This window comes from Rhinolophus hipposideros (genome assembly GCF_964194185.1).
Source record: "Rhinolophus hipposideros genome assembly, chromosome: X".
In the NCBI taxonomy this organism is placed as follows: Eukaryota; Metazoa; Chordata; class Mammalia; order Chiroptera; family Rhinolophidae; genus Rhinolophus; species Rhinolophus hipposideros.
The window spans coordinates 50600721-50622167 of NC_138046.1; the positions used below are offsets into that span (position 1 = coordinate 50600721).

General features: G+C 35.0%; 1 protein-coding gene across 5 annotated transcripts in view; it reads left to right on the forward strand.

Moving 5' to 3' along the window:
* The window catches only part of RBM41 (RNA binding motif protein 41), a gene marked incomplete at its 5' end in the record, with an annotated part of 68548 nt that extends 57169 nt beyond the window's left edge, over positions 1-11379 (forward strand). For 3 of the 5 annotated variants that reach the window (XM_081044026.1, XM_081044027.1, XM_081044030.1), the window contains 2 exons: positions 7242-7389; positions 8997-11379. In XM_081044026.1, the coding sequence (XP_080900152.1) occupies positions 7242-7389; positions 8997-9163 (315 nt within the window). In that variant the 3' untranslated portion in view covers positions 9164-11379. The remainder of the gene's footprint in view (positions 1-7241; positions 7390-8996) is intronic. The other 2 variants (XM_081044028.1, XM_081044029.1) reach the window with 2 other exon arrangements.
* Positions 11380-21447: the final 10068 nt, after the last annotated feature.

A 21447-nucleotide genomic window follows, 5' to 3' on the forward strand; every position in this document is an offset into this window, starting at 1 on the left:
CACGCCACCATTTTGACAGGACCTAATTCTGGTATTTTAATTTGATGATGCTTTCATAATGAGTATTTCAGAGCCAAAACTCTAGGTCACCTTAAATTACTTAAATGAATCACAAGTCTGTTAATTCTGTGTCCTTGCCTTTAACATAAAAGTATAGTTAATTGCTAAATATGTGAATATTGAGCTTCTAAAGACTTTGAGACATAAATAATCTGCTGCTTATTACAATGTTTAATATATTTATTCATACGCTATAGTGGTTAAGTCATTTAAATGGGCTCTATTTTCTCGCTCTTTGCTTTTGCTGCACCAGTCTGAATTTTTTCAAGTTTCTTTACAATGTTAAAGGATTTAACTTATGCTAGTGATTATATAGAGATCTCTTTTTTCTCCTCATCTATTTTATTATAGTAAAATACTCAAAACCTGAGATGTACCATCTTAAAAAAATTTTATGTGTTCATTCTTAACTATAGGCATATGTTGTACAGCAGATCTCTAGAACCTTTTCATCTTGTGTGACAGAACTTTATACCCATTGAACAGCAACTCCCCATTTTCCCCTTCCCGAAGCCTCTGGCAACAACCATTCTAGTTTCTGCTTCCATGAGTTTGACTACTGTAGATACTACATATAAGTGAAATGGTACAGTACCATATTTCCCCGAAAATAAGACCTAGCCGGACCATGAGCTCTAATACGTCTTTTGGAGCAAAAATTAATATAAGACCCGATCTTATTTTAATATAAGACCAGGTGTAATATAATATAATATAATATAATATAATATAATATAATATGACATAAATGGGTCATATGGTATGATATAATATATATAATATAATATAATATAATAAACATAAATGGGTCATATTAATTTTTGCTCCAAAAGACGCATTAGTGCTGATGGTCCAGCTAGGTCTTATTTTCGGGGAAACACTGTATTTGTCCATTTGTGACTGGCTTATTTCACTTAGCATAATGCCCTCAAGGTTTGTCCATGTTATGGCATATGACATGATTTCCTTTTTCTGGCTGAATAATATTCCATTGCATGTTATACCCCATTTTCTTTATCCATTCATCTGTGTTGTTTACATCTCTTCACTGTTGTGAACATGTGAGTTCAGATATCTCTTTGAGATCCGGATTTTAATTCTTTTGGATAAATACCAAGAAGTAGGATTGCTGGATCATATGGTAGTTCTGTTTTGTTTTTTTTTAATTTTTTGAGGTTTCTCCATACTGTTTGCCACAGTGGCTGTACCATTTTGCAATCCCTTCAGCAGTGCACCAGGGTTCCCTTTTCTCCACATCCTTGTCTGCACTTGTTTTCTGTATGTGTTCTTTGAGGAAATACCTATTTACAACTTGTGCCCATATTTTAAATTGGGTTATTTGTCTTTTTTGCTATAGAGTTGGAGTTCCTTATATATTTTGTATATTAACCTCTGATCAGATACATGATTTCCAAGTATTTTCTCCAATTTCGTAGGTTGCCTTTCCACTGCTGAGTTTTTCTTTTGCTGTGCAGAAGCATTTTAGTTTATGTTGTACTACTTCATTTTTGCTTTTGTTGCCTGTGCTTCTGATGTAATACCCAGGAAGTCATTGCCAATACCAATGTTAAGAAGCTTTTCCCCTATGTTTTCTTCTGGGAGTTTTAGACTTTCAGTTTTATGTGTAAGTTTTTAATCCATTTTGAATAGATTTTTGTGTATGATATAAACTAAGAGTCTAATTTTATTCTTTTGCATATGGATATCACCTTTCCTCAATACTGTTTGTTGAAGGGACTGTCCTTTCCCCATTGTGTAGCCATCCTTGTCAATCATTTGACTGTATATGTGTGGGTTTATCTCTGGGCTCTCTCATCTGTTCCATTGGTCTATTTCTGTCTTTATGCCAGTGTCATACTTTTCTGATTACTGTAGATTTTTAGTATGTTCTGAAATTAAGAAGTGTGAGGCCTCCAATTTTTTTCTCATTTCTCAAGATTGCTTTGGCTATTGGGGTCTCTGTATGAATTTTAGGATATTTTTCTTCTATAAAAATACTGTTGGGATTTTGATAGGAATTACGTTAAATCTGTAGATTACTTTGGTTCACAGGGATATTTTAACAATATTGTCTTCCAATCCATGAACATGGAACATCTTTGCATTTATTTCTCTCTTTAATTTCTTTGAGCAATGTTTTGTGATTTTTCAATGTACTAGTCCTTCACCTCTTTGGTTACTTTTTTTAAATTGATGTATCATTGATATACAAAAAGCTGTAAATATTTAATGTGTGCATCTTCATGAGTTTGAAGATATACACTGTGAAACTGTCACCATATACAGTGCCCTAAGCTTAACCATTACTTGCAGAAATTTCCTCCCTCCCTCTTTTTTTTTTTGATAAGAACATTTAACATAAGATCTACCCTCTTAACAAAATTTTGAGTAACCAATACAGTATCGTTAACTATATGCATTATGCTGCACTGTAGCTCTGTAGGACTTACTCACCTTTTTTAATTGAAACCATCTACCCCCTGATGAATCTTTGCGATCATCCCAGCCCCTGGTAAATATTCTACTCTCTACATCTATGAATTTGACTATTTTAGATTCCTGATATAAGTGGAATCATGTAGTATCTGTTGTTCTATGTCTATTTTATTTCACTTAGCATGTCTTCTAAGTTCATCTGTGTTGTAGCGAATGGCAAGATTTTTCTTTTTGAAGGCTGAACATTATTCTATTGTATGTATACACCACATTTTCTTTGTCCATTCATCTGTCAGTGGACATTTAGGTTGTTTCCATATCTTTGCTATTGTAAATAATGCTGCAGTGAACAAAGGAATGCAGATATTTCTTCCAGATCCGGATTCCAGTTCCTCTGGATATAAACCCAGAAGTGGGATTACTGGATTATATGGTAGTTCTTGTTTTAATTTTTTGAGGAACCTCCATACTGTTTTCCATAGTGGTTGTACCAATTTACATTCTCACCAACAGTGTGCAAGGGTTAAAAATGCTTCACATCCTCACTAACACCTTTTTTTTTATATTAAGCCATTCTAACAGGCATGAGGTGATATCCCATTGAGGTTTTGATTTGTATTTCTCTGATGATCAGTGATCTTTTCACACACCTGTTGGCAATTTGTATGTCTTTTTTGAAGAAATATCTATTCAGGTCTTTTGCCCACATTTTAAATTAGGGGTTGGGGGGCATTTGAGTTATAGGATTTCCTTATATTTTTTAGATATTAACCCTTTATCAGATAGATGATTTGCAAATGTTTCACTCATTCTATAGGTTGCCTTTTCACTGCTGGTTGTTTCCTTTGCTGCAGAATTTTAGTTGATCTAACCCCATTTGTCTGTTTTTCCTTTCATCACTTGTGCTTTTGATGTCATATCCAAGAAATCAGGCCAACGTCGATGTTAAGAAACATTTTCCTTATGTTTTCTTCTGGAAGTTTTAGAGTTTCAGGTTTTATTTTTAAGTCTTTAATCCATTTTGAATTGATTTTTGCGTATAGTGTAAGATAAGCATCCAATTTCATTATTTTGCACTGGATATCCAGTTTTCCCAACACCATTTATTGAAGAGACTATCTTTTCTCCATTGTGTGTTCTCGACCCCTTGTTGAAGATCAATTTACCATAAATGTGTGATTTATTTCTGGGCTGTCTATTCTGTTCCACTGGTCAATATGTTGTTTTTATGCCAGTACCACACTGTTTTGATAACTGTAGTTTGAAATCAGGAAATGTGATGCCTGCCGATTTGTTCTTCTTCCTCAAGATTGCTTTGTCTATTTGGGGTCTCTTGTGGTTGCATATGAATTTTATGATTTCTTTTTTCCTATAAATTGCCATTTGGACTTTGATAAGAATTGCATTAAGTCTGTAGATCGCTTTGGGTAGTATGGACATTTTAACACCATTAATACTTCCAATCCATGAAGACAGAATATCTTTCCATTTATTGTGCCTTTTTCAATTTTTTTCATCAGTGTTTCAGTTTTCTTTGTATAAGTCTTCTAGCTTCTTGGTCAGGTTTATTTCTAAGTACATTATTCTTTTTGATGCTATTGTAAATGTGATTGTTTTCTTGAATGTTGATTTTGTATCCTGCAACTTTATTGAATTTGTTTATTAATTTTAACAGTTTTGTTGTGAAGTCTTTAAAGTTTCTACACATAGGATTATGTCATATACAAACAGAGATAATTCTACTTCTTCCTTTCCAATCTGGGTGCCTTTTATTTTTCTTGCCTAATTGCTCTCTTTAGGACTTCTAGTACTATATTGAATAGAAGTGAAAAGAATGGCCATCCTTGCCTTATTCCTGATCTTAGAGAAAAAGCTTTTAAGTTTTTTACCGCTGAGTTTGAAGTTAGCTGTGCGCTTTTCATATATGGCCTTTATTATGTTGAGGTAAACTCTTATTCCTAGTTTGTTGAGCATTTTTATCATGAAAAGTTGGATTTTGTCTAATGCCTTTTCTGCATCTATTGATATGATCGTGTGATTTTTATCCTTCATTCTGTTAATGTGGTGTGTCACACTGATTCATTTTCACAAGTTGAATCATCTTTATGTCCCAGGAATAAATACCACTTGGTCATGCTATACGACCCTCTTCATGTGCTTTTAAATTCAGTTTACTAGTTTTCTGTTGACGATTTTTGCATGTGTATTCATCAGGTATAGTGGCCTGTAGTTTTCTTTTCTCTTAATGTCTTGTTCTGTCTGCTTTTGCCAGAGTAAAGCTGGCCTCATAAAATTAGTTTGGGAGTGTTCCCTCCTCTTCAATATTTTGGAAGAGTTTGAGAAGGATTGGCATTAATTCTTCTTTAAATGTTTGGTAGAATTCACACATGAAGCCATCTGGTCCTGGGATTTTCTTTGTTGAGAGGTTTTTGATTACTGATTGAATCTCATTATTAGTTATAAATCTGTTCATATTTTCTATTTCTACACGATTTAGTCTTAGAGTAGGTTGTATCTTTCCAAGAATTTTTCATTTTCTTCTAGATTAACCATTTTGTTGGTACCAATTGTTCCCAGTAGTCTCGTATAATTCTTTTTATTTCTGTGAAATCAGTTGTAACGTCCTCTCTTTCACTTGTGATTTTATTTGCGTCTTCTCTCTTTTATTCTTAGTCTAGCTAAAGGTAATCAATTTTGTTGATCTTTTTTAAAAAAAAAAACAACCCTTAGTTTAGTTGATTTTTAATTTTTTTGTAATCTCTCTTTTGTTTCTTTCTGCTCTAATCTTTATTGTTTCTTTCCTTCTGCTAACTTTTGGCTTAGTTTTTCTTTTTCTAGTTCCTTGAGGTATAAAGTTGTTTGTTTGAGATCTTTTTTAATGTAGGCATTTATTGCTATAAACCTCCCTCTTAGTACTGCTCTTGCTGTATGCCATAAATTTTGGTATGTTGTGGTTTTATTTTTGTCTCAAGGTATTTTCTAATTTCCCTTTTGATTCCTTCTCTAAGTCATTGGTTGATCAAGAATGTGTTGTTTAATTTGCTCATGTTTGTAAATTTTCTAGTTTTCCTTCTGCTATCAGAAGCAAGGTATTGAAGTCTTCTAGTATTATTGTGGTGCTATCTCTCCCTTCAGTTCTCTCAATGTTTGCTTCATATATTTAGGTGATCCGATGTTGGATGCGTATATATTTATAGTTGCTATATCTTCCTGGTGAATTGATCATTTTTATCATTATATAATGTCTTTTTTTTCTTTTTTGTCTCTTGTGATGGTTTTTGACTTAAAATCTATTTTGTCTGGTACCCCTGCTCTCTTTTGATTACCATATGAATGGAATATCTTTTTCTATCCTTCAATTTTCAGCCTATGTGTGGCCTTAAGTCTAAAATGAGTTTCTTGTAGATAGCATATTGGATCTTGTTTTTCATTCATTCAGCCACTGTATGTCCTTGATTAAGGATTTTAATCCATTTACATGTAAAGTAATTATCAAGAGGGAAGGACTTAATATTGCCACTTATTAGTTTTCTGTCTTGTAGCTCTTTTGTTTCTCTTTTTCTCTCTTAATATCTACTTTTGTGTTTCATTGATCTCCCCCACCCCCCAGTGATGTGCTTTTTTTTTTTCCTGTATCTTCTATAGGTATTTTTTTTTTATGGTTACAGTGGGGCTTAACTTAAAACATTTTAGAGTTACAACAGTGTATTTTAAGCCGATTAGAACTTAAGTTCAATCACATTTAAGAGCTCCTTTTTTAATTTTCTTGAATGCTCTTTCTTTAAACTAGCATCCCGTTCTAATAGAATATTATCTCTTATTTCTCTGAGGGTATTTGTGATGGTTTTTAAAGGTTGTTATTTTTTTCTTCTTGCATGGTCTCTGTTTTCTCCTGTTTGCTTTCATTTCTGTTTTTTTTTTCCATTCTCTGTCTTTCACGTTAGAGGCTTTCCTCAGGTACCTGATAATCCATGATCATATTTATGAGTGTGGGCCAAAAACAGATTGAAAGGATTGAGTACATGAGTGGTCCTTGTTGACTTTGAGCTTCACTTTAAAGTCGTCGGGCTGATCCATTTGTTGGAGAAATTTCCCTCCCAAATCAGTATTTTCAGATCTTTCCTCTTGAGACTAATCAGGTTCTTTAGAGAAGATACTCACAAACTCTTACGTGGAAGGGTACCACCAGCACCGTAGGAGCCAACTGGGGGAAAATGTCTAGGGTGTCCTCAGGATTCAGTATGCATTGTTTATCTTAATCTCTTTGCTTTCAGAAATAGTATTCACACCTTCGACTGTGTCTGACATTCCCCATATTCAGAGAGTGAACCTCCAGTACTCACCAGGACTGGGAGTGGCTTTTACCCAGTAGAATATTGTAGGGGATGACATTTTAAGGTCTAGTTGGTTTATAAACAGCTTTCAATTTACCTACCTTATCTTAACCCCATCCCTTTACATCTGTTTCCAGAGATACCTGACGTATACTCAGCCAATTATTTTCCGTCTTCCAGAATATTGTTGTTATTGCCTATTTTCCTTGTTCTTCCTGACCTTGTGGGTTTGTTTAAAAAACAAAAAAAAAATCAATCCCTACAGTTTTTGAGTGTAAGCTGGAGGGAATGAAATTAGATACATGTGTTCAGTCTGCCATCTTTATCTGAAAGTAACTAATTCTAACCACTGTGAAATGGTTGCCTTACATCCCTCATGTGATATTTCTGTTGATCTTCGGTTTATGTTAGGTATTATACTTGAAGAACCTTAGCCCTCAAGTGACGGAAAGAGATCTTGTCTCATTATTTGCTCGGTTCCAGGAGAAAAAAGGACCTCCAATTCAATTCCGAATGATGACTGGACGAATGAAGGGGCAGGCTTTCATCACCTTCCCCAGTAAGTAGCTTCATCTGTATAATTACCCAATTGTAGCATCAGCATTAGAGACTACTTATACCCTCTCTAATTTAGATATAGTCCTTTGATTTCTCTGTAGTACATGAGACGCATGTGCTTGAACAAGAAGAAGGGAAGAGAAGTAAGCAAAATATGTTTTTAGTATTCCTCCATCATCCCTTCTGTTCTTCCTCTCTTCCACTGACTATGCATGACCACCTTACCCTATTGTCCTCAATTTTCCCCAGTCTTGGCACTTTCTTCTTACTTTATCAAAATTTACTTTGCCCTTGCTCACAGTAATACTTGTAGCCCAAGTTATATTATTAGTATATTCGTATTCTGATCAGAACACTTATACTTGTCTTATACCCTATTCCTTTAGGACTAAGAGACCACAAGCTAACATGCTAATTCACTAGTAATTCATAATTAACTCATGGATCATACATTCTTTTCACTATTGTTTGTATCATAATATACGATTTCAGTATCCTAATCCAAAGGGAGCATTAATATAGGAATTTCAGTTTCTATTGCACAGCAGACTATCTTTTTTTTCTTTTTGGTGGAGTCTGGGTAGGAGCTCTACCTTTCATTATCCCTAAACTATCATTAGTTATGAACAACCGAGTAATCTATGTATAGGCAAGAGCATTTACACATGAACAGTGCCAAACTCCATTCTTGGTACAGTATTATACCATCTTTCCTATCTTATTCTAGGTTTGTAGATCATCTACACTAGTGTTTTTCAGTCTTTTCAAGTGTGAAGACCCTTTTTTAAACTTTAAAAAATATTCCATAGACTCTCCCACATTGATCCATTGCTTGAAAAACTATGTATAATAAAAAGATTTTATAAACTAAGTACTTTTAAATGAATAGTTGTTTTGCTAATCATAATAGCAGCTAACCACATATGAAAATTTGTATTACGTACATAAGTGTGATGTAAATTGGTTCAGTCTAAAGATATCGCTTGTCTACTTATAGCTTCACAGACTCTGGGCAATAATTCCACTCCTTCCTCATTTCCCACATCAAGGCTCTGACACCCATAAGTGGAGTACTACTGCTGTACACTATATACTCGCACACCTCAAGTTTCCATATGCCTACAAGGATTATTAAATTTATTTATCCCAGTGAAGGCTCCTACATCCACTTTCCTATCAAAAGAAAAAAGAAGCAAAATGTCCTTAAGGCGATGATAATTTCTTTTATTTGTGTTGCCCATTTTGAAAATGATTTTATTTTCACGATATCTATAATCTGTTACCTCAGATAGAGGCATATGTATTATTAGTTATAGTTTAGCCTTCTTTAGCACAATATCTAGATTCTTGTTTCTTTACTTATATCTTTGAATTAGGAGGCACTCTCAAACATCCATTTTAAGTTTTTCTTGTCATTATTCTTAGCCATTAGTTTAATTTTGCTGAGTTACACAAACTTGAGATTATGGTAAAGCTAATAAAATCTAATCAATATTTGGCCTTACAGCCTACATTTAACTCCAAGGAAAAACAACATAAACTAAACTTAGAATAGAATTGAATTATTAAGCCCTGTTTAAATTGATGTTTCTTTTCTTTCTCTTTTAGATAAGGAGATAGCATGGCAAGCATTGCATCTAGTAAACGGATATAAACTACATGGGAAAATATTGGTGATAGAGTTTGGAAAGAACAAAAAGGAACGGTCAGATCTCCAGGCTGCTTCTCTGATATCACCTGCAACAGAAAGCACTGCAGAAATCAGTGGTAGCTAGAGGATATACGATTAGAGTCCTGGGAGGTCTTTCTTGCATCAGAATCTTGGTTCTAGGAATTCCTTATAGATAGCAATTTGTTTAGAATTGAAGAAGAGAAACTTAACTAAGGGGGAGAACAATCTAATTAAGATAATCCCTTTCAGCTTTTGGAGACAATTGGTAGAAAACATTTTCTATAATCAAAGATGACATAGGACAGACAATATGCTGAGTCTGAAGGGTAGGGTACAAAGAGTATCATTTTCTCAGGACACATGACAAATGATTATTTCCAAGGATTTTTTAAATCATTATAATTTATCTAGGGTTTTAAATATTATTCCCTAGAGATAACTGTCTTTCCAAGACTGCCTCCTATATACAGAACTAAAAAAACCTAAACGTTGAAATATTTATTTTTCAGAGTCCATTTGTCTCTAATTTTATTCACCTAGTAAACCAGTGACCAGGACCCCCAGACCTAAACATTAATAAATGCTATTAAATGAGAACTATCAGCAGTAACAGTAAGTAGTTTCATAAGTTAGTACACATATTTGATGAATTCTTCTCCATTAAGTTATCAGTGTCTTCAAAAAGCCATATATTTTTCTAATGAAAGCATTTAGATCTAAATATTGATGTTCTCATGGTCATTTAAGCTAGCTACCATTGAGTAACTGAATTCAAAGCAATAAATATTAAATACGCATCTAATGTGTGTTAGATATTAGATATATGAATTTTAGAAGGGGAACATACTAGCAACAATTATTAAAGGGGGATGGGAGGAAAGAGTTATCTAGAAAAGAGGCAGCCAGCCCCAAATCCCCCAGTTGTTTCTGGTTGCTAAAGAATAGAAAGACAATATGGCATAGAGGAAGTAGTACAAGCTTTGGAGTCACTCCTGTGTTTGAACTTCACAGCTACACTGACCACTCCATAACCTTGGCAAGTCACTTAATCTGAGCCTCCGTTTTCTCATCTATAAAATGAGGATTATAATACTACTTACCTCATTGAGTTATGAAGATTAAATGAGATGATATTGTCCAGAATGAAGAACAGAAAGAAAAAAAGAATAAAGGAAATTGAACAGAATATAGGTCTATTAAGTATTCCAACATACTTGTAATGGGTGTACCAGAAAAAGAAGAGAAAGGTGCAACATATATTCCAATAAATAATGGCTGTAAACATCCCTAATTTGATGAGAAATATTATCTATACATCCAAGAATCTCAGCGAACCCCAAGGTGGATAAGCAAGAAGAAATCCACAGACACATCATAATAAAAATGCTAAAACCCAAAGACAGAGAAAATCTTGAAAGCAACACAAGAAGCATCACTTTCAAGGGAACCCCAATGAAATGAACAGCTGACTTTTCATCAGAAACAATGGAGGTGGCAGTAGGATAACATTCAAAGTGCTCAAAGAAAACAAGTGCTAATATAGACACCTACATCCAGTAAATCTGTTTTTCAAAAATGAAGATGAAATATATTTACACATTATCAAAAACTGGGAAAATTTATTGCTGGCAGACCTGATTTATTGGAAACATTAAAGGATGTTCTTCAGGTGGAAAGCAAGTGACCTCAGACAATAATTTGAATCTACACGTACAAAAACAGCACGGGTAAAGGTAATTATAAGGAGTTTAAATGCATTTTTACTTCTCTTAATTGATTTAAAAAGCAATTTTATGAAATAATATGTATATAGTTGCATTTTGGGGCCTATAACATAAAACTGTAATATAGTTGGCAATAACAGGACAAAGGAGGTGGGTGGAAGCAAAACTATTACACTAAAGAAGTGACTCTAGATGGTAACTCAAACCCACAGAAACAAATGAAGAAAACAAGAAATACAAAATAAGGTTAATATTGAAAAGCTATAAATATATACTTGCTCTTCTTTATTCTCTCAGCTTCTTTAAAATAACAAAATTATATTAAGTAATAAGTATAACAATGCATTGTTGGATTTATAATGTAAAAATAATACATAACAATAATATAAAGAAATAGGGAAAGTAATAGGTTTATTTAGGAATAAGGTTTTTATATCATTGGAATTTAGTTAGTATATATCTGAAGCCAATTCAGTTCAGATGTGCATGATAAACCTTAGAGCAACCACTAAGGAAATAAATGAATATATATAGTGGAAATATTATTAAAGAAATTTAAACATTACATTAGAAAATTTTCAATGTAAAGCAATGCAAAAGGAATGGAGAAACAAAAACAACTTGACATATAGAAAACAAACACTAAAATGGCACTCATAAATACACCTCTGAATAAAAATAAATACAAGTGAATTAAACAATGCAATCAAAAGACAGGGATTGTCAAACTGGAAAAGAAAAACCAACAAGATTTACCTCTATGCTATTTATTTCAGTCACACTTTAAATTCAAAGATACAAACAGATTGAAGATAAAAGGATAGAAAAAAATATCCAGCAAATGGCAACTATAAGAAAGCTGGAGTGACTGTACTAATTTCTGACAAAATAGACTTTAAAACAATGTCACTAGAGATAAAGAGTGACATCTTGTAATGATGAAGAATCAATACATCAGAAAGAAAAAATTATAAACATATATGCACCTAACAACAGCACCAAAATACATGACTCAAAAACTAAACTAAATAAAGTGAGAAATGTAAAAGTCTACATACAATAAGAATTGGGGGATTCAGTGCTCTATTTTCAATAATTGATGGAATAACCAGACAGAAGATAAACAAGGAATTTGAAGACTTGAACAATACTAAATTATGTAGACCTCAGATATCTATAGAATACTACCCAGCAAGAGCAGGATACACATTCTTCTCAAGGGAACGTGAAACATTTCCAGAATAGACCATAAAACAAACCTCAATAAATGAAACTAACAAATACCGAGTTTCCCCGAAAATAAGATGTAGCTGGACAAGCAGCTCTAATGCGTCTTTTGGAGCAAAAATTAATATATGACCCAGTCTTATTTTACTATACTATAAGACCGGGTCTTATATAATATAAGACCAGATCATATATTAATTTTTGCTCCAAAAACACATTAGAGCTGATTGTCCAGCTACGTCTTATTTTCGGGGAAACATGGTATGAATTAGACACACTTTTAAATGACCAGTGGGTCAAAGAAGAAATCACAGGAAACTAGGAAATATTTTGAGGTGAATGAAAAGACACAACAACCAAGATTATGGGATGCAACTAAACCCATGTTTAGAGAGAAAATTATAAGAAAAATGCTTACATTTTAAAGAAATCACATATCAATAACCTCACTTTACACCTTAAGACACTGGAAAAAAGAGAAGCAAACTAAACCTAGAGCAAGCAGAAGGAAGCACATTTTTAAATTAAATTTAAAGTAAATGACATAGAGAATAGAGAAATAGTAAAGTCAAGGAAAACAAAGTTATTCTATAAAAAGAGCAACAAAAGTGACAAACTTTTTGCTAGATTGACCAGGAAAAAAAGAAAACTCATATTACTAGAATCAGAAATGAAGGAGGAAACATTACTATCAACCTTGTAAGAATAAAAAGGATTATGAGGGAACACTATGAGCAATTGTATACCAATAAATAAAATACACAAACTACTTAAACCAATGGGGGGGGAACATCTAAAAAGACCTATGAGAGGTTAATTAGTAATTATTTAAAATACACATAAAGCCCATGCTCAAATGGCTTCCTGGATGAATTCTCGTAAACATTAAAGAAGAATTAATACAAATTCTTCACAAACTCTTCCAAAAACAGAGGAAGGAACACTTCTGACATACAGGTATGCTAAAACATGAAAAGCCCTGAAAACATGCTAAATAAAATAACAAGTCACAAAAGATTATATATCATATGATTCCATTTATATGAAGTGTCCAGAATTGGCAAATATGTAGAGACAAAAAGTGGATTAGTGGTTGTTTAGGGCTGGGTGTGATAGCTGGGTGTGATAGCTGAAGTGTATGAGGTTTCTTTAGGTAAATGAGGTCATCATTTAGGTTTGATGAAAATGTTCTAAAATTGATTGTGGTGATAATTGTACAACTATGAATATACTACAAACGATGACTGTAAACTTAAATGGGTAAATTCTATAGAATGTGAATTGTATCTCAAAGCCACACATACACACACAAAAAAAATTGAATACAACCCAAGTGTCCATCAGTAGGACAATGGATGAATAAATTATGGCACATCCATTTAGTGGAACACTATACAGCCATTAAAATAATTGGGTATATCTATGAATAATACATTCTGACCTGTACAGTGTCCAGGATTTTGTGTTAAGTTAAAAAAACAAGAAATATGTACTGTTGATCTTTGAACAACATGGGTTTGAACTATGCAGGTCCACTAGTACATGGATTTTTTTCAATAAATACCTGTACTGTTTTCAATCTTTGGTTGGGAGTCTGCGGAAGCAGAGGGCCAACTATATGCTTAATCTATACCATTTTATATAAGAGATTTGAGCATCTGCAGACTTTAGTATCTGCATGGGTCCTGGAACAAAGCTCCTACAGATACCAAGAGACAACTAAGTTTCTAGGAAGTCAAAAGTTACATGTGGATTTCTAACTGAGTGGGGGTTCAGTGCTTCTGACCCCCATGTTTTTCAAGGGTCAACTGTATAATGTGAATACATTTTGTTAAACAAGCATTGGTATATATATGGGTGTGTGTGTGTGTGTGTGTGTGTGTGTGTGTGTGTGTGTGAATAAATTTAGGAAAAAGCTGGGAAATATACATACCAAATTGTAAACCTTTTAGAGGTGGGATTAGATTGGCTGGAAGGGACTTTTGCTGTATTAATTTTTTAAAGTAGTGTAGTTTGAGGTGATTTTTACTATTTTCGGTATTTTTTAATTAAGATTTAAAAAAAAAAATAGTCTGCCAATGATGGCTTCCAGAATATTTGTCAGGCCTACTCTGAGGATATCATCGACCTATACTCAGGACAAACTCCTATTCCTTTGATATACTGCTCACTTAGGATTAACTCTCCAATTTTAAATATAACTTAAGGGACAAGAAGTAAGTTATCCTGTTATAACCTCTTGCACATGTTACCCAGGCGCATACTTCTAACCTGGAATTTTCAGAAGGACCTTCTTCCTATTGGGTGGAAAATCTCACCTCTGCCCTTTACTAAACCTATGGACCACTAACAGAGGAAAATAAAAATGGAGCATGACTCTCAACTATGGTGCATAGATAAACTGTGGTTACATCCATACAATGGAATCCTATTCAGCAATAAATGTGATGAACTACATATGATACATGCAACAACTTGGATGAATCTCAAATGCATTTTGCTAAGTAAAAGAAACCAAACTCAAAATGCTACTTACTGTTTGATTCCATTTATATGATATTCTGGAAAAGAAAACTATAGGAACAGAGAACAAATCAGTGGATACCAGGGGTTAAAAATGGGAGACTAATTACAAAATGGTACCACAAGAAATTTGTTTTACTAGTGGAAATTTTCTGTATCTTTATTATAGTTACATAAGTGTGTCTGTTTGTCAAAGCTCCTAGAATTGTACACCAAAAAGGATAAATTTTACTGTGTGTAAACTTTTTAATAAATGTAATTTTCAATGGAGGAAAGAAAGTTTTTCAAAGTCATTTCCATAATGTATTGTTCCTGTTCTGTGGTCTTTTGATGACTGTTGAAGACTTAAAGCCACTTGGCTACTATTCCTTATTTTCTGTCTCCAGGTCAGCAGAAATCATCACTTAAAAACATCCCGTATACACATACACACAAACCTACCATTAAAAAACTCAACAGAAACAGGAAAACAATTTGCTACACACAAGGAGATAATTTCCTTAACATACAATGTATATAACTTTCTAATATACAAAAGTCAATAATCCAATTAAAAAGTAGGTAAATAAAAAGAAAGTTTATAGAAACTGAAATATAAATGACTGATAAACTAAGAAAAATGCTCAGAGTAGTAATACACATTAGGACAACAAGCTCTCTTTAAAAAAAAGAAAACCTTTTAGATTTATTTAAAACGTCACAAAATTGTAAGAGTTCCCATATATTCTTCATCCACCTTTCCCTCATGTTATCATCGTACATAATCATAGTTCAATTATCAAAACCAGGAAAATAATGTTGATACAGTAGTGTTAATTTACAGACCTTATTTGATATTTTTTTCCAATTTGTCCCACTAATGTCCTTATATGATCAGTCCAGGATCCCACATTGCATTTTGTTATGTGTCCTTCTATTCCTATCTGTGACAGTTATGTCTTTGTTTTTGATGACCTTGACAATTTTGAAGAGTACTGGTTACTTACTTTGTGAAATTCCAAAATTGGGGCTTGTCTGATGATTTTCTGTAATTATATTGAGGTTATGCACTTTTGGGAAGAATACCTCAGAAGTGATGTGCCTTTTTTAGTACAATTAGGAAATACTTGCTGATAAGTCTTAATACTGGTGATGTTAACCTCTGTTGTCAAATAGTTAAGGTGGTGTCTGCTGTGCTTCTTCACTCTAAAGTTACTGTTTTCCTCTTTATAATTAATAAATATCTTGTAGGAAGATACATTGAGACCATTCAGTATTCTGTTTCTCATGTTTCCCCCACTAGTATTAGCATTCATCAGTGGTTCTTGATGTTGACAGTCACTATTGTGATGTTTACCTAATGGTGATTTTCTATTTCTTTCATTCCTTCTATATTTATTAACTGAAATTCTGTAAGGAAGATGCCCCATCTCCCCCGTTTATGTACTCATTTATTTATATCAGCACGGACTAATGTGTTTAGTTTATTCTATGACTTATAACCTAATACCATCATTATTTTGTTGCTCAAATTGTTCCAGCTTTGGCCATTGGGAGCATCTATGTCATTTTGACCTATTTACATTTTTTGACTACTTCTTTATTTCCTGGCACCACACGGTGTTCCAGGATCTTGTATTTTTCCTATGCCAGTTGTAGAGTCAACCATTCTACATGGAGCCCTCGTGCCTTTTATTGGAAAAAAAAATGATATTTACTCCTAGAAACCAAGACCTGGCCACTAGGTGTTATCTTTTTTATAACCTGTCAGAAAATCAAATATAAAGATTGTTACTACCAAATGTTTCCAAAGTACGGGAAATACAAGTTGTGATAAAAAACTATGGGGGATGTTTAAATTTGAAAAAAATTATTACACTGAAAGACACATTGCCGGATTAGAGGCTAAGATGGCAGAATAGACGGGCGCTATGCCAACTGCCTCCCAGGATCACTCCAAAATTACAAATAATGTATATAACATTCAACATCAGAATTCATCTGAACACTAGCTGAACAGAATCTCTAAATTAAGGATTTAAAGAAGAGGCCACCACATCGAAACTGGTAGGAGGGCCAGAGATGTGAGGCAGGGGAACCCCACGAAGACTTGGTGAGGGCCACTGACCACAACCTGTGGTAACCTGGGTGGCTGCCCCATGCACCTAGAGCTGCGTTGCCAGGGGCACCCTGGGCCCCTGGTGCCTGGGCCCCACTTCTACAGGCCATAAAGGGTTTTTGCAGCAGTGGATAGATAGCCCACAGCAACTTGTGAGGATTTTGGGGGGTGAGCACAGCCCCAGAGCTCATGGCAACCAATTGAGGGCAGCTCACTGCAAGCCTTAGAGGGAAGCCAGCGCAGGACATGCTGGGCCCTTCCCCTCCTCACAGCTGGTGCACCAGAGAGAATTGCTGAGCAAGCGGCCTACAGATTAAAGCCGGCAGAGAGCCTTTTTCTGGGGGTCGGGGGTCTTTTAGTCCTCAGCTTTTCCCCCCTTTAAAAAAATGTTTTTACTATTACTGTTTTTTTACCTTTCTCTTTTTATCCTTTTGTTTTCTTTTTTTCTCTTTCACCTTTTTGTTCCTGTTTCTTCTTTTTCTAGTGTCTGTTTTCTTTTTGTTGTTTCTTTTGTTTCCCAGGTTTGTTTGTCTTGCTATTGCTTTGGTTACTGTTTTTCTGTCTTGTTCTGTTTTTGTCTCTTTCACATATTTTTGTTTCTCCTGTCTGATCATTGATACCGAGGTTTTGTGGGGGTGTATTTGTAATTTGGTATTGTTGGTTTGCCTTGCTTTGTTTTTGTTTTGCAAAGTGGACGTGGGCCTAGCACTGGTCCAGGAGCTGAAACTACAAAGAATTTGTATAAACCACTGACCACAGCTGTTACACCACTTCGCCCATCTACAGCTGCATTGCCGGGAGCATTCTGGGTGCCTGGGTGACTGAACCCACCCCTACAAACTCTGAAAAAGCTTTTTTTTTCCACAAAAGCAGATGATCCGCAGAGCCCTGGGGTCATCTTTGTGGTATTCAGTGACCCCAAATGTGTGCCACAGACACTCGGGAACAGCTCTTCGGAATTTGTGAGCTTGAGGTGGAGGCTGGCTGTAGTGCCCTTGGGACACTATACAAGGGGGTCACAAGCCAGGTATTGGCATAAGATCTGAATCTGCATTAACATCTTAAAAACCACCAATCGTCTCGTAACTCACTTGAAATCCATCCTGCCCAGCTAGTGCTGCATCGCAAGGGCACCCTCAACACTGGGTCAAATAGCCAAACGCCCCTAAAGAGTCCCTTTCAATAGTCGGGCCTTATGGGCAACTGTCAGGTGACATCAGGACTAGGGGGCTCTGGGCCTTTTGCTAAACTGCCTCAGGACCAATATTGGGGCATCCAGCCTCAATTAACAGAGAACACCCCCATGTGACTCCAGGTCCAGCACAGGCAGCAGCCAACCACATACAGCTTTGAGGCACCTACCAGGTAGCCATGGCTTGCTAACAGGGCTGAAACAGCCCTGAGTGGGAGCCCTGCCCAAGAGACACCAAAACCAATAACACCCACAGGCAAGTGACAGACCAAACCAGAGCACTACTTGGTTGAACCTACAAGTGGCACTCTCAAAGGAAATTTTCCACAGGCAAAAGAGCCCACAGAGGCCAAGCTTCCTCTGAGGGGGTCAACTTCCACAGAGCAACGCATACACTGTGAGCAGAGCTAATTATCCCAGCTAATCAGCCTGAGGGTCAATCCCATCCTCAGACAAGCCAAAAGCAATTAAAGATCAACTACTACAGCGACATCTCTAGAACACATTGGACAGGAGAATAGGGAGACTATGCAATCTGAATATAAAGGACACATACTACATAAGACCACCCAGCAATGACTGAGAGATAAACGTGATGTACCTAACACATTGAAGCAATCACAGAGGAACAGCCAGAATGAGGAAACAAAGAAACATGTCCCAAATAAAAGATCAGAAGGAACCTCTAGAAATGGAACTAAATGAATCAGAGGCATCCAACTTATCAGAAACAGAGTTTAGAACACTGATGGTAAGAATGTTTAAGTAACTTAGAACATAAAGAAGGATAGAGAAATCATAAAAAACAACCAGTTGGAAATAAAGAATACAACAACTGAAATGAAGAACGCACTCAAAGGAATCACCAGTAGATTAGATGAAGCAGAAGATCAGATCACTGATTTAGAAGACAAGATAGCAGAAATCACCTAATCGTAACAACAAAAAGAAAAAAGAAAAAAAATCAATGAAAATAGGTTGAGACCTGTGGGACAACATCAAGCACAACAACATTCACATCAAAGGAATACCAGAAGGAGAAGAAGGGAACGAGAACATATTTGAAGAAATAATGACTTGAAAACTTCCCCAACCTGGTGAAGGAAATCGACATACAAGCCCAGGAAGTGCAGAGAGTTCCAAACAAGATGAACCCAAACAGGCCCACACCAATACACATTGTAGTTCAAATGACAAAGGTTAAAGACAGAGAATCCTAAAAACAACAAGAGAAAGACAGTGGGTTTCATACAAGGGAACTCCTGCCATGTTTCCTCGAAAATAAGACCTAACAAGAAAATAAGCCCTAGCATGATTTTTCAGGATGACATCCCCTGAACATAAGTCGTAATATGTCTTTTGGAGCAAAGTTAATATAAAACCCGGTCTTACTTTCTAGGAAACACGGTATAAGACTATCAGCTGAGTTTTCTACAGAAACTCTGCAGGCCAGAAGGGAGTGGCAGGAAATATTCAAAGTGACGAAAAACAAAGGCCTACAACCAAAATTGCTTTACCCAGCAAGAATATCACTTAAAATTGAAGGAGAGATAAAGAGCTTCACAGAAAAGCATAAGCTAAAGGAATTCGTTGCCACCAAATCAGCACTGCAGGAAATGTTAAAAGGGCTTTTCTAAACAGAAAAAAGGGAAAAACAAATTAGCAAAGGAAGATCAGAAATACAAATAACAAAATGGCAATAAATATATACCTATAAAAAATCACTTTAAATGTGAATGGGCTAAATGCTCCAATCAAAAGACATAGAATGGTTGAGTTGATAAGAAAACAGGACCCATGTGTATGCTGTTTACAAGAGACTCATCTCAGATCAAAAGACACACAGACTGAAAAGGGATAAAATAAGATATTTCACACAAATGGAAATGAGAAAAAAACTGGGGTAGCAATACTTATTTCAGACAAAATAGACTTAAAATGAAGACTCCAAAAAAAGACAAAGAAGGTCATGACATAATTATAAAGGGATTGACCCAACAAGAGGACATAACCTTAGTAAACATCTAAGCACCCAATATAGGAGCTCCTAACTATATAAAACAATTTATGACTGACAAAGTTAGAGATCAACAGTAGCACTATCCTAGTAGAGGACTTCAACACCCCATTGTCACCAATGGACAGATCCTATAGACAGAAAATCAACACGGAAACAGTGGCCTTAATTGACACTTTAGACCAGTTGGACTTAACTGATATTTTTAGAGTATTTCACCCCAAACCGGCAGAATATACATTCTTCTCAAGTGCACATGGAACATTTTCCAAGATAAACTACATGCTAGGCCAAAAATCAATTCTCAATAAATTTAAGAAGATTGAAATCATATCAAGTATCTTCTCTGACCATAATGCTATGAAACTAGAAATCAATTATAAGAAAAAATCTGGAAAACACTCAAATACGTGGAGGCTGAATAACATGTTACTAAATAACGAGTGGGTCAATAAAGAGATCAAGGAAGAAATCAAAAGATACCTTGAGACAAAAAAAAAAATGGAAACACAATTACTCCAAATCTATGGGATGCAGAAAAGCAGTCCTAAGATGCAAATCCATAGCAATGCAGGCATAGTTGAATAAACAAGAAAAATCTCAAGTCAACATGCTGTCTTTACACCTAAGGGAACTGGATAAAGAACAACAAAACAAGCCCAAAGGGAGTACAAGAAAGGAAATAAAGATCAGAGCAGAAATAAATGAAATAGAGACCAAATAAATAAAATACAAAACATCAATGAAACCAAGAGCTGTTTTTTTGAAAAGATAAACAAATTGACAAACCCTTAGCCAGACTCACCAAGAAGAAGAGAGAGAGGACCCAGATTAATAAAATCAGAAATGAAAGAGGAGAAGTGACAAGAGATACCACAGAAATACAGAAAATTTTAAGGAAATACTATGAGCAACTATATGCCAACAAATTAGACAATGAAAGAAATGCATAAATTTCTAGAAACATACAATCTTCCAAGACTGAATAAAAAAGAAACAGAAACTCTGAACAGACTTATTATTAGCAAAGAAATTGAATCAGATATCAACAAGCTCCCAACAAGCAAAAGTCCTGGACCAGATGGCTTCACAGGTTAATTTCACAAAACATTCAAAAAAGAATTAACACCTATTCTCCTCAAACTATTCCAAAAAATCCAGAAAAAGGGAAGGCTCCCAAGCACATTTTACGAGGCCGTTATTACTCTGATCCCAAAACGAGATAGAGACATTACAAAAACAGAAAACTACAGGCTGATAACCCTAATGAACATAGGTGCAAAAATCCTCAACAAAATACTAGCAAACTGGATTCAGCAACACATTAAAAAGATCATACACCACGATCAAGTGGGATTCATTCATAGCATGCAAGGTTGGTATAATATCCTCAAATCAATGAATGTGATACACCACAATAACAAAATGAAGAATAAAAATCATATGATCATATCAATAGTTGCAGGAAAAGCACTTGACAAAATCCAGCAGCCATTTATGATAAAAACTCTTAGCAAAGTGGGAATAGAGGGATCATATCTCAATATGATCACAATAAAGGCCATATGTGATACACCCACAGCTAACATCACACTCAATGGGGAAA